The 14,358-nt window shown below is 39.2% G+C and overlaps 1 protein-coding gene and 1 pseudogene across 1 annotated transcript; one reads left to right on the forward strand and one right to left on the reverse strand.

Moving 5' to 3' along the window:
* The first annotated feature begins 996 nt into the window (after window positions 1–996).
* On the forward strand, window positions 997–1,967 carry LOC136388860 (olfactory receptor 51I2-like; annotated as a pseudogene).
* A 10,377-nt stretch (window positions 1,968–12,344) lies between these two features.
* Window positions 12,345–13,295, reverse strand: LOC136388861 (olfactory receptor 51E1). The gene has a single exon (XM_066360670.1). It carries the CDS (start codon window positions 13,293–13,295, stop codon window positions 12,345–12,347), a length of 951 nt encoding a protein of 316 aa, XP_066216767.1.
* Between the last annotated feature and the right edge of the window lie 1,063 nt (window positions 13,296–14,358).

Here is a 14,358-nt window from a genome sequence, read left to right on the forward strand (position 1 = left end):
AGGCATGTCCCACCCAAAATTTAAAAAAAAAAATAAAGTTCATTCATACTTCTTTACCTTCAGAGCCAGCTCATTACATTGGCTAGATATGGCCTAACCATACTGCCCAGCATTCAGACTAAAACCTCTTTTAGCTCACAGACCTCTTCCTGATGGTGTTTAAAATCTCTGCTAAAGGTTATTTGTATGGCTGTTTCTCTTAGGTTCTTTTATTAACCTACTTTTAAAGTGTTTTTGTTTGTTTATTTATATTTTTGTTTATATTAAAATTTAAGGGCAAATCTAAAAACAATAATAATAACAAACGTACCGTCAATCCTTCAGGCTTCTACAGTACGCTAGCAATGTTCTTCCAGGAGGCCACTGTATCTTGTTTAAAATAGAGTGGTTTTAATTAAACTATTTAGGATCATCTTCCATATTTTTTTAAAAATTATTGCTTTCTTCAATAAGTGAAGAGACTGGTGTTTCACACTCTAAAATGATACTTTTATAGTCAATAGATTTGAAATATAGTATTTCCTTGTTTGCTTTTAGATACAGTACTTTTATATTAAATTTATTGGGATAACATTGGTTACCCACATCAACTCCGGTGCACAACTTTGTAATGCAGAAGTATTTTCTGCTATGTTGTAAACCCAAAGTCTAGTGTCTTCCATCATCATGTATTTGATCCACTTTACACTCTTCATCCTCCCCACAGCCTACTTCCCCTTGGCCAATCATCATTCTGTGAGTTTGTTTACTTGTTTGTGGTTTGTTCATTTGTTACTTCATGTTTTATGGCCTGCATATGAGCAGGAAAAGAAAGACAAGAATTGTATGATTGTAGTATATTTTTAAATCTTTACATTTTCTATTTGCTACTGTATATAAACCCATGTCACCCAATATCAGAGTTGGTACTTATTTTCCAATATTTTGTCATATCTTTTTAATTTTCTGCCCAGATTGAGGTCACCTCTGTCTGGAGACCTCATTTGTCCTCCTGGGATGCTCTCTTCTCAGTCCTATGTCAACATCTCCTTCTTCCAGCCACCTGCTCTCCTGATGATTGGCATCCCAGGGCTGGAAGCCGTTCACGGCTGGATCTCCATTCCCTTCTCTTCCATGTACACTGCAACCCTCGCTAGAAACTACCTGATCTTCCTGGCTGTGAAGAGGACTCCCAGCCTGCACCAGCCCATGTACTATCTCCTGTCCAGGCTGGCCCTCACTGATATGGTTCTCACCTGATCCACACTGCCCACCACCCTGGCTGTGCTCTGGTTTGACCATTGTCTCATTGCCTTCAATGCCTGCCTGGTCCAGATGTTTTTCCTTCACTCCTTCTCTGTGGTGGAGTCCTCGGTGCTCCTGGCCATGTCATTTGACCATTTTGTGGCCATCTCCAAACCCCTGCACTATGCAACTGTCCTCACAAATAATGTCATCCTTAGGATTGGACTGGCCATTGTGGCTGGAGCTACTCTGTCCCTCTTCCCACTACCCTTCTTACTGAAGCGACTGAACTTTTGCCCTGGCAAGATCCTCCTGTCCCATTCATTCTGTTCCGATGCAGATATCATGAAAAAGGCTTGTGCTGACATTACTGTCAACACCCTTTATAGGCTGTATGTAGTTCTGTCCACAGTGGGTGAAGACTCCTTGCTTATCATCTTATCTTATACACTTATTCTTCATACAATGATGGGTCTGGCCTCTCCCAGGGAGCGCATCCAGGCCCTCAAGTATGAGAAACTTGTGTTTCTCATATCTTAGCTGTTCTGGTTTTCTACATCCCTGTCATAGGTGTGTCTATGATCCACCGTTTTGGAAGGCACTTGTCTCACATTGTACAGGCTCTTTTTGCTTACATGTATCTGATGGTGCCTCCTGTACTTAACCCCATCATCTACAGTGTGAAATCCAAGCCCATGAGGGAGGCCATGCTCAGGGTGCTGAGAGGGAAGAGGCAAAGCTGAGGAAACCAGATACAACCACAGAGTCTGTCAGAAAACACAGCCAAACAGTCATGGCTTATGTCCAGAAAACCCTTATTTAAAACCTTGGCCCATACACAAACCAAAGAGTATGGCAAGCAAATGGAAACCCTCAGACTGATGGGTGAATAACAGTCTTGATTCCTTTCTGAACTCATTAATTTCAGCTACTGTATTCAGAGTTTACTTGTGCATAAATCTGTGCTCATTACAAGAGATATTAAAATCAACCATGCGTGTTCTCTTCCCTCCTTTGGAGGACAGAGGCTTGTAAATACACAATTTTAACCAAGTGCAATAAGGCTGCGATAGGTACACATTAAGTGCTATAGAAACTTCAAAGGAGGTTTACAGCCTTATCAAGAGGAAATTAGTGAGGAGTCAAGGAAAAAAGAGGCTGAAAGCTAAGGAAGAGTTAGTCAGGCAGAAAAGGTGAGCAAGAAGAAGGCATGCCTAATAAAAGAAAACAATGTAAAAAAAAAAACACAAAAACTGAGGTGTAAAATTATTTGGTCTGCTTGAGGAAAAGTGAGTAGTCATATGTGGCTCAGAATTTGTGCATGTCTTGGAGGAAGAAGGATAGGCGATTAGCTAGAGACAATGGGCACTGATGAGACTTCTTGGGGTCTTTCAGACATAATTGAAATATTTAGCCTTTGTTCTTTATTTAAAAGTCAGCCATGGTCTGACCTGTGGTGGCACAGTGGATAAAGTGTAGACCTGGAATGCTGAGGTCGCCTGTTTGAAACCCCAGGCATGCTCGGTCAAGGTGCATATGGGAGTTGATGCTTCTTGCTCTTCCCCCCTTCTCTCTCTCTCTCTCTCTCTCTCTCTCTCTCTCTCTCTCTCCCTCTCTCCTCTCTAAAATGAAGAAATAAATAAAACTTTTTAAAATTTGGCCCTGGCTAGTTGGCTCAGCAGTAGAGCATAGGCCCGGCATGTGGAAGTCGCAGATTTAATTCCCAGCCACGACACACAGGAGAAGAGTGCCCATCCGCTTCTCCACCCCTCCCCCTCTCCTTCCACTCTGTTTCTCTCTTCCATTCCCGCAGCCAAGGCTCCACTGAAGCAAAGTTGGCCCGGGCACTGAGGATGGCTCCATGCCTTTTGCCTCAGGTGTTAGAATGGCTCCAGTTGCAGCGGAGATATGCCCCAGATGGGCCAAGCATCATCCCCTAGTGGGCATGCTGGGTGGATCCCAAAAGGGCACATGCCAGAGTCTGTCTGTCTGCCACCGCCTACTTCTCACTTTGGAAAAATACAAAAACAAACAAACAAAAAAAAATTTTTTTAATAATCAAATAAATAAATAAATCAATGTCAGCCATGGAAAGGCTATTGTGTTGTAAAATGTTGCACCAGCTAACTGTGTATATCAGATTGAAAAGGCAAAAGTGGAGGAGAAAAAGAATGCATGGAAACCATTTAGGAATTTGTTATAAGAGTTTAGAAAAATGAGAATAGAAGCTATTATTAAATCTGTCACCAGTAAAAGGAAAAAATGTAGATTTAAAAATATTATATTTCTACATTTTCTTCTCTGTCCTCTGAAAGTCTCTGGAAGCAAGAACTACAGCAGTGGTGAGCAGAGCCAGCTCCCATTTACTGGTTCCTAAATACCATTTTCTACCTCAAATAATGTGGAACCCTTGGAGCAATTGCTAATTCTAGGTATGAAGCAGGGAGAACAAAAGTGATATATGTCTAAAAGCAATAAAAAACACAAAAACAATAAAATAATATAAAAAGTGAAAACACAGAAATCCATTTAGAGGGGTTACCAGTAGCCAAAAGTGGGTTAATTGGAACATTAAAAGTAATTTTGACAGAAATAGATTATAACAAAATAATTTTTTAAGTGTGAGTCCATAGTGATATTTAAAATGGGGGGGGGGGACTTTTCTTTATAAAAAGAATGATATGTGCCCTGGCCGGTTGGCTCAGCGGTAGAGCGTTGGCCTAGCGTGCGGAGGACCCGGGTTCGATTCCCAGCCAGGGCACACAGGAGAAGTGCCCATTTGCTTCTCCACCCCTCCGCCGCGCCTTCCTCTCTGTCTCTCTCTTCCCCTCCTGCAGCCAAGGCTCCATTGGAGCAAAGATGGCCCGGGCGCTGGGGATGGCCCTGTGGCCTCTGCCCCAGGCGCTAGAGTGGCTCTGGTCGCAACATGGCGACGCCCAGGATGGGCAGAGCATCGCCACATGGTGGGCGTGCCGGGTGGATCCCGGTCGGGTGCATGCGGGAGTCTGTCTGACTGTCTCTCCCTGTTTCCAGCTTCAGAAATATGCAAATATATATATATATATATATATAATAAAAAAAAGAATGATATGTAATAAGTATAAAAGTATTGATAGATTTGAAAAATTGTCTTTTTCTAATTTTTAATGTTATTTAAAATAATTTTAATGTTATTTAAAATGTTTAGAGGTTATTGAAAAACAAAAAGTGAACACAGTCTCAAAGCAGCACTGCATAGTGTAGTTACTAAACACAAAAGGATAAATGTACCTCTACTATGAAGAGATTGGCAATGACTATCTTAAACAAGTGATCAAACTTAACCAATTATGGCATAATCTGACCTTATCCTTCTGTTGTGAACAAGAACATCACTTATGCAAAATTCTTACCAAAAATATTCAACCTGAATCTAAACATGAAGAAATAATCAGAAAAATCTTGACTATGGCAAGCAGCACACACACACACTCACACACACATGCACACATGTGCACACACTCAGCCTGGAACATAAATTAAAAGAGATTAAAGGGGCATAACTATAACCAGATACTAGCATTAACAAAACATGATTAGGACAATTGTGAAATTTAAATCTGTGTTGTATATTTATGATATTATTAGGTTAGTATAATATGCTCAGTTTAGAAAATGATTTTGTGATTATATAGAAGAATCTATTTTAGAATATGCACATTTAATATTTATTGAGAAAGGCTGTAATGTCTACAACTTACTTTCAAGTGAATCGGTGAAAATGAAAAGTGAATGTGCATATGTGTATGTGTGTGAATATGAGTGTAGAGAGAAGGGAGGAAAAAAATAGAGAGATAATGTAAGGCCAGGAGCCGCCATTGTGGCCATTCACATGCAGGTTCCCATTGGATTCGGGCAAATGGTAAAGAAATGGTGGAGTCGGAGGATGGCAGGCCATTCTGTTTATTGGTGTCTCATCAAGACAGGCAAGCCACAAGAGAAGCCAAGGGATCTGCTTTTCCCATGAAGGACAAGGGATCAGGGAGGCCCCTGCAATGGTGATAGCAGGAACTGAGAGAGCAAGCTCCCAGTCTGCCCCACTTTATAGTATAGAAATCAAAACTTTTAATCCAATATACAAACAAGAAAGTCTCTGATACAAAGTCACTTCTCTGAGGCATAATGGGATTCCTCATGAGTGCACCACCCTACATCATGCAATCAGTTAAGGGAATGGGGAAAAGCTTAGTCTTAAAACTAAGCCTTAGGCTATAAAGACCCTGCCTGCTTACAGCTTGTCCCCCACACCCAATGCAAACTATAAGCGAGCAAACATATATATCATATTTACAAACTTATTTGACCAACAGATAAGAAGAGAAAACAATATGAAAAAATATCAATCTGGGTGATGGGAATATGTTGGTCAAATAAGTTTGGATTTGGGGTAAAGAAAGCTGGTGGATTTGGCCTTCTGTTTCTAGGCAACCGAACTTTCCCAGACACAACCAGTCACAAGTTACCAATCCTTGAGTGCTAAAATGGAAATGATTTTATTCCTTAGGAGAAAGGAATCTTTAAATATCTTTGACCCTTTAGTGTCCTAGAGATAATAATAGAAGGCCAAACCCAACCTAATTTCCAGGTTTAACTGACTGCTTTGCACTTCATGGGAATCAGAAATCGTGGAAATCCAACTGTGCTACTAAAATGAGCATCTTAATAAAGAGCAAACACACAGAAAAAAATACAAACCATCCTTTCACCACACAGAATCTCTTCCCAATGTCAGATCCCTCATAGCACTGTAAGAGTCACAAAACATGAAAAGGAAAAGGCTGCCTTAAGCTGGATAGCTCGGTTGGTTAGAGTATCGTTTTGAAGTGCAGAGGTTGCTGATTTGATCCTCAGTCGGGGCACATACAGGAACAGAGTGATGTTCCTGTCTCTCCCTCTCTCCCCTCCCCCTTCCTCTCTCACTAAAGAGAAAGGTCATTATTACAAGGAAAATATTGTTATATAAGAGTTGCCCCCTCTTTCTCTCTCTGTGTCTCCTCTCTCTAAAAAAAAAAAAAAATGAATAAATAAAAAAAAAAAATGTAAAAAATACATTGTAAAAGGCCTGACCTGTGGTGGCGCAGTGGGTAAAAGCGTCAACCTGGAACGCTGAGGTTGCCGGTTTGAAACCCCAGGCTTGCCTGGTCAAGGCACATATGGGAGTTGATGCTTCCTGCTCCTCCCTCTGTTCTTTCTATCTCTTTCCTCTCTGTGTCTCTTTCTCTCTCTGTGTCTCCTCTCTCTAAAAAAAAAAAAAAAATGAATAAATAAATAAAAAAATGTAAAGAGTTGCCCCTAATTTTTGGCAGCTTGTCTTACGTGGTACCCTATAATTTTGTCCTTGAGAGCTCCGAGGTTCTGGTAATATTCAGTTTCATTTAGCTTTGGTTCCTTCCACCACAGCCAAAAGCAATAGATCACACAGAGGTGCATAAAACCTGCATATCAACTAGGGGATAAAGACAAGCTCTAATTTAAGGGATTGAGGATTTATGGATTGCTCAACAATAGAAAAATCAGTGCAGGATAAAAGAAAATGAATTGTGTGTAAGGTAAAATTAATTCTCAGATTCCTGCAAGTTATATGGAGAGGCCAGAATTCACCTTCTATTCTGACTTAAACTACCAGTGTCAAGGAGTATTTTCTGGATTGATCCATGAAAACCCAAATAAGATTGGGTAAAAAATAAATATCAATTGTATTAATCTGAAGAAGCTACTAGTCTTTACTGTGTACAAACTGTATAATATAAATCGTGAACAAATATATGCATCTAGAAGATGATGTACTAAGGGTTGGGATAGAAGGGAACTAGATTAAAAATTGAGTTTATATTTAATTTATTTATTTCCTTGTTCATTCACTGACTGTACCTGAAAAAAAAGTCCAGGGGATAGAAATTTTGAACTCATCAAAATCAGAACAACGAAACTGAATGAGGTTTCTGAAGAAATGTGAGTTGAATTAGTAAAATGAAAAGTAAGAATAAGAAGACAATTATCACAATAAATTGCTCTGTAAGAAGACTTAAAGGCTCACTAATGAAAAATAAATAGAAGATTTTTGGAGAAATAGGAAGGAGTTTTATTTGTAGGGTCCCAAATCACAGCAACATGGAACATCAGAAGAGAAGAATCCCTTCAAGGTAACCCAATCCAATCAACCACATACTTTACAAATCTCCAGTGTCTAGTGCTGTCCATGGCCAATACAGGAAGTATAAGACTGTTTAAAGTGTTTAAGTCAAACAGACATGAATTATAATTTTAAATCTTCAAACATCCAAAAATGTGAGAAGTCTAATAATTGGAACACAAGAGATATTTAATTATTGATAAATTAGTAAATTTCCATTGATTTGTATGTCTGTTTTTCTGCCAATACCATGCTTTTTTGATATTCATGGCTGTGTAGTATAATTTGAAGTCAGGTCATGTGATACCTTTGGCTTTATTCTTTTTTTCCTCAGGATTCTTTGGCTATTCAAAGTTTTTTATGATTCCACACAAACCTGGTAATTTTTTGTTCTATTTCTTTAAAAAATGACATTGAGATTTTAATGGAGCTTGTGTTAAATTTGTATAATGCTTTGAATAAGTGAAGAAGGATGCTTGAGGGTCTAGAATCAAGCTCATGTGGTTATGCTAGAGCAGCTATTTTCAACATTTTTCATCTCATAGCACACATAAACTATTCACTCAAATTTTGTGGCACACACACACAGATATATTATTTTCTTTTGCTGATCTGACCAAAAAAATCTTGATTTATGCACACTGGACAGCTATTGTTGTGTTGGTTGTTGTCATTTTTTATTTGGCACTGTAAAGGAAAAAAAGTTAGTGCCCCCTAACTAAATTGTCAGGTATTGCATGTTTAAAAAAATCTTGGAGCCCTGGCTAATTTGCTCAATGGCTAGAGTGTCAGCCTGTCATATGCTATCCCAGGTTCGATTCCCAGTCAGGGTACACAAGAGAAGTGACCCTCTGCTTCTCTCCCTCTCCTTCTCCCCTTTCACTACCTCTTCCCCTCTCAGACAATGGCTTGACTGTTTCGAGTGTCAGCCTCCGGCACTGAGCATAGCTCAGTTGGTCTGAGCACATCAGCCTCAGTGCTAAAAATAGCTTGGTTGATTCCAGCATCAGCCCCAAACGTGTGTTGCCAGGTGGATCCTGGTCAGGGTGAATGCAGGAGTCTGTCTCACTATCTCCCCTGCTCTCACTTAAAATAATAATAAAAAGAAATCTTGTAGCACAGCAGTTGAAAATTGCTGTGCTAGACAGTGTGTAGTGACTTAAAACTCTCTAAGGTCAGATTCTTAGTCTTATTCATCTCTGTAGTCCTAGCCCCACCTCCAATATAGTGTCCTATCTGACTATATTTTTCCATATATATTTGTTTAAAAAGTCAATAAATAAATATGTTGATTAAGTGATGCTGACTAGTGACACAGTGATATGGTGCCAACTGCCTCAGCACTAATTTTTTGTACCCTGACTCAGGAATGGCCTTTGTTTGTTAGTTTTCATGGTGAAGTCTGATACTGACAATTGCATCCTCCTCTTTGTCCCCATTTCAGATCTCCTCCAGATACTCCATACCCTCATTCTTCAACTTTCTTAGAGTTAAAAGCCCTGAAACCTGTTGGCTTCTTTCGGAGTGGAAAAAGCAGACTAGAGCTAATTCTGCATCAGCTTTATTTCCTTTGGATTAAGATCAAGTGTAATAGAAAAAGTTATGAGATACCAGGAAAATGAACATGAAGAAGTTAAAGAGTACCTCTTTAAGAGTTAAACAATGAACATCAACTCTGAAATCCTAAACCAACAGTATAATATAGTCCTTCTCAAATCAAGCCTGCCTAGCTCAAGAATGCCAGATGTTGTGAAAAAAGAGCTGACACTCCACATGGATATCCATTGATTGCATTCAAGGGAGTCTTAGCTGAGTTAAAGGAAAGGTATAAGACACCTTACTAATTCTAATAGATATGACTCAGAAGTCTCACTCAAACTTTTCTGAACAGGAAATGGTTCAATTATTTTTAAAAGGGGAGGTTGTCAAGAGGAGGTCTGGGAACAATGAAGAGAGAATACTTCTTTTGGCTTGACAAATCATAAAGAGCTTCATTTTATAAAATATTATTAAAACAAAAAGTGGCAAAAGGCAATTCAGGCAAAAGCTTTAAAAGCGCCTGAAACCATTAGAGAACAGCCAGTACAGTATAATTAAGTAGCTGAATAATATGGTATGTGAAAAAAATAACATGGAAATAAGCATAAAAAAGAAAAAGGAGCTCACTGATATTCTAAGAGGGTTGGACTCAATATGAAAGGCAATAGAAGACTTTCGATGGAGTTCAAACAGGGAAGTTAGATAATCAGCTCTGTTTGGAAAAACTCCTCTAAACTGTGTGGGATTTAAGACTGATACAAAAGATGTTGAAAGGCAAGGAAACCAGTGTGGAGATTATAAAAATATTCAAGCAAGAAGTGAGTATCTGGACTAGAGCATTAGTCATCAGAATGGAGAACACAAGATATGTTTATAAAGCATTTCTAGTTAAAAGCTAAAAAAATGAACAAGTGACTTATAGACAGATTTAACATTATTCAGACATCTTCAGGATTCAAAAATGTTCCAAATGACTGAGATGGTAGGGCCAGAGACAGGAATATACAAACAAAAGAAATGGGGAAGGTAAAGGATGCTCGTGTAAAAAGCATATGATGAGGTCTCTGTCCAGAACCTACCCTAACTTCCAGCCCAACTTCCTCAATGAGGCAGCCCCTTTCTCTTATTCTAGTCCTTCACTCTAGACCCTTCCAGCCAGGGGGACCCAGGATGTACATTTATATTCACAAAATATTTAAGCCTATATGAAATTTTATCCAGAACATATATACTATCATATAACTGGAATCCCTCCTAAATTCTATAATAATAGTGACATCTCTTGATAAACACATCTGTTTGGTTTATCTTTTATTATTCATCCATCTCCAGTAGGATTCCAAATATAAAACAGACACACATTTAGCATATACCCGTACAGAAGCATGCACACAAACATTTAATAAAAATCTGAAAAAATAAACACCAAAATGCTAGCAATTTTTTTTGTTTTAAAGTGATAAGTTTATGAGTTTTATTACATTTTTACTTTTTTCTATTTTCAAAGTGCCTAAGATTTTTATTTGTAGTAATCATATATTGTTTTCCCAACAAGAAAAAAGATCTTTTTTTCATTCTGTCTCTTTTTCTCAATTTCAATGCCACTTCTGACTAAGCCTTCAGTCAGTTCAAATGAAGTTTGCATTGGCTCAAGTTTATGCTCCTTGCTCTGCTGGCCACCACTCACCTAGGTATACCAGATCCCATAGTGCTCACAACTCTCATCTTCTAGATTCTAGTCCAAGAAATCAGAAATGCTCTCTCTGTGTCCTATCTACCAAGTAATCCTGTGTTATGGCCAGAAAGTTCTGGGTGGCCATGTTCCATGTTCTTCGCTGTACTATGTATTCAGCTATCTCTCTTAGGCTAGTACTCTCCCTGTGGGTGGTGGTCTCACTTCTTCCACGTTCATTTCTACGGCACTTTTGTAAAGCCCACAGCTCTTTCTTCCTATTCAGTTTCCTTCTGGAAGTGCTTTGCTGTTTGGCTAGTGAGGCTCCTGGAATCTGAGGGACCATTTTTATTCTAAGTATAGCTGGGAGGGATACATGTTTTATTGTTCTCTCTTGTGGACTTGTTTTCCAAGCATTGATGCTGTGGGCTCCACTTGCAAGACAGCTCAGAACCTTGGGGGTATATATTGTCTACTTATATTGTCTACTCTGCCTCTGTGGACTCACGCTTGCCTTAGCCTTGCTTTATGGTTAGCCCATGGGCTTCCTCAATGTATTGCTGCTTTTTGCTCTTGACTCCCTGGTTTGTGGTAGACCTTCCATTTCTTTCATAAGTGTCATGGTATTTTCAGCTGCATCTCTCTTAAAAAGTGTCTCTCCAGATATCCAATGACGACTTCCACTGCTAATCATACTAGTTCCTAAACTGGCCACTGATTAGGAATTACCTAAACACATTTCTGCTGCTATTATACAAGTACAATGATGAATGGACCAGAAACTGTTGAGATTAAAGCCACCAACAACATTAATGGAAATTTTCTAAATACAATACTGTATGCATGAGAAAGGAAATTAAATACCTCCCCTAGAAATGCAAGACTATAGAAATGTCTAATTCACTATCCCACTGCTCTCTCTAACAGTTCCTCCCCATGATATGAGATTGGGTATCAAAAGACAATTTTCTTGTGTGTCCTTATATAATTCATTGGTCCCCACTGAACATCAATTTCTTCATTGGCACAATGGGGGTACTAATTATATTCCTGCTTAAATTGAATAAGGAAAAATGTCCACAGGTTATGAAAACTCTCAGAGCATAATGTGTCATCTTTCATTAATGCAAGTAACAGTAATCTTTTCATGGTTTTACTTCCAATCTTCCTCTTATAGACTGGTGCCCAGAAGAAAAAAAAAATTATTTGTTCTCTGTGGAAGTCATTTTGAGGAAGGAAATCCAAATACATCTCCTTTTCTGAGATCCAATATGGTTGGGTATTCTGAGAAAAATATCATGCTTTTAAATCAAATTATCTGATTGTATTGAATGTTTGTGTTTATTTTACTATTTCTATGCCTTTGATAAATATGCTGTGGATGTCCCACCTTTATCTCAGAATACTGTGGACTATCAGTGCAAGCTGTTTAGAGATTTAGACTGAATGGTTAAATGAGAAATAATAATCCTCCAACCACAACCACTTTAGGGTTTTAATAATTATATGTAGAAAAAAAAACTAAAAGGAAAAATAATATTAAAAAATAGAGATTGGAAGTATAAGGTTCTGCTGCCCCTATCCACATGGAGTTGCTCCAAGCAGTTTTGCCTTTGAAGAATCAGTTGTGCTTTTATTAAGCAAAAATAAAAATTTTCCAATACTGTTTCCCAAAATGTTGGCATTAATATCTGAATTGAAGGACGTTGACTAAGAAAGAAGTGTGATCACTGACACCTAGGGGTCTGAAGTGCGGGTTCGCACATGGAAAAGATGAAGGATGCGCTGCCGGATCTCCTTCGTCTTCATTCCATAGACAACGGGGTTGAGCACAGGAGGGACAAGCAAGTAGGTGTTGGCCATGATGACGGGCAGGAGGGCGTCATGCCGCTTGCCAAAGCGGTGCACCATGGACAAGCCAATAAACGGTACATAGAATATGAAAACAGCACACACATGAGACACACAAGTGCTGAATGCCTTTGTCTGGGCTTCACGTGTCAAGCCCAGCACAGTCTTGAGGATAAGCAGATATGACAAGGAAATGAGAAGGGAGTCCAGGCCAATGGCAGAGATGATGACAATGAGGCCATAAATGACATTAACCTGGATATCAGCACAGGCCAGCTTCATGACATCTTGGTGTAAGCAGTAAGAATGGGAAAGGATATTGGAGCGGCAGAAAGGCAGCCGTTTGATGAAGACAGGCAGGGGTGCCATTAGTGCAGCACCTCGTACCATAGCCGCCATGCCGATCTTGGTAACTCGAGGCAATGTTAGCACAGTGGCATGGTGTAGTGGGTGGCAGATTGCCACATAGCGGTCAAAGGCCATGGCCAGCAATACAGTGGACTCCATGCCAGATAAGGAGTGGATGGCAAACATCTGTAGCAGACAAGCATTAAACTGGATGGTAGTAGAATTGAACCAGAAGATGGCCATCATTTTGGGCATGGATGAAGTGGAGATGAGAATGTCAAGGCCAGAAAGCATGCAAAGAAAAATATACATGGGTTCATGTAAGCTGTGTTCAGTCCGCACAATGTAGATGATTGTCAAGTTACCTAGCACAGCAATTAAGTACAGAGAGCATAATGGGAATGCCAACCAGAACTGAGCTTCTTCCAAGCCGGGAAGGCCTATTAGAATGAAATATGTGGCACTGGATTCATTGCCATTAGGGCCCATCTTAGTGAAGAAGCTGAGCTGCAACCAGTGCCAGGCTGGGAGAGGCTGGAATGCAAAGACAAGCCAGTGTCAGATCCTCTGGAATCACAATACCACACTCTTTTCCTCCATGCTGATGACCCAGTCTCTGACTCAAACTTTAACTTCATTGTTCATTCAAACTCTAATTCTATCCTAAACTCAACTTAACCACCCTTCAAATCTCAAGGCCCAAATAAAAATTCACCAAGCCTACTTAGTAACCCCACCCTTGACTACAAAAGTGATGCGTGTAAATAAAGATTGCTGAGGTGAAAAATGTCTGACTTGGGTTTGCTCAGATCATCTCTCTCAGTTGAAACAATTAGAGAATTAATTTTCTTCTTTCCACCATCCACAAATATTCACATGCTCTTACTTTTTATTAGATTGCTTATATAATATACATAATAAATACATGTAAATCTATACTCAGTTATAATTTAGGAGCTAGCTATGAAAATAGTGTCATTTATTGTTAGAGTATATTTAAGATAATTTTATCTTGGGGAGAAAAAGCAAGAATAGATTTACAAGATCTGACTTTAACAACTGGGATAGGGCCTTCTGCATGGGCAACCAAAGAAGAGTTGAGTGGGAAGAAGAGCTCATGCCAGCATCAGGAGGGGCTCACACCAGTCACTGAGTTCAAGATGTGTCAGTAATCTTTGTTCTATTATTAAGCTGTCACCAAGAGATTCCCTCTGACCAAACACGAGGAGAAAACACTAAAAGCATGAGTGTAGAACAGAGAGTGACAGAGTTCAATTCAAACTGCTGAAGGAAAAAGGTATAAGGGGTCATAATTAATCTAGAATTTAAGGCCAAAAGTCCAAAGCTATTGATGTCGTTTAAGTCTTCCATACTGACCTCTCTGTAGCTTATCACACTTTAAACTGTTTCCTTCTTCTTAAAACTTCCTCCTCCCTCTGCTGTTTTTCATCTCTCTCTGATCACTAGTTTTTGGTCTCCTTTATGAATATTCAACCTTCTCTGCTTGACCATTAAAGTATACTCTTAAATGATTGTGCTCTCAGGTTTTTAT

The sequence above is a fragment of the Saccopteryx leptura genome, chromosome 1, assembly GCF_036850995.1.
Source record: "Saccopteryx leptura isolate mSacLep1 chromosome 1, mSacLep1_pri_phased_curated, whole genome shotgun sequence".
Taxonomy (NCBI): domain Eukaryota; kingdom Metazoa; phylum Chordata; class Mammalia; order Chiroptera; family Emballonuridae; genus Saccopteryx; species Saccopteryx leptura.

Excerpts from the sequence above, each read along its gene's own strand:
- LOC136388861 (XM_066360670.1), bottom strand. The coding sequence starts at position 13,295 with ATGGGCCCTAATGGCAATGAATCCAGTGCCACATATTTCATTCTAATA.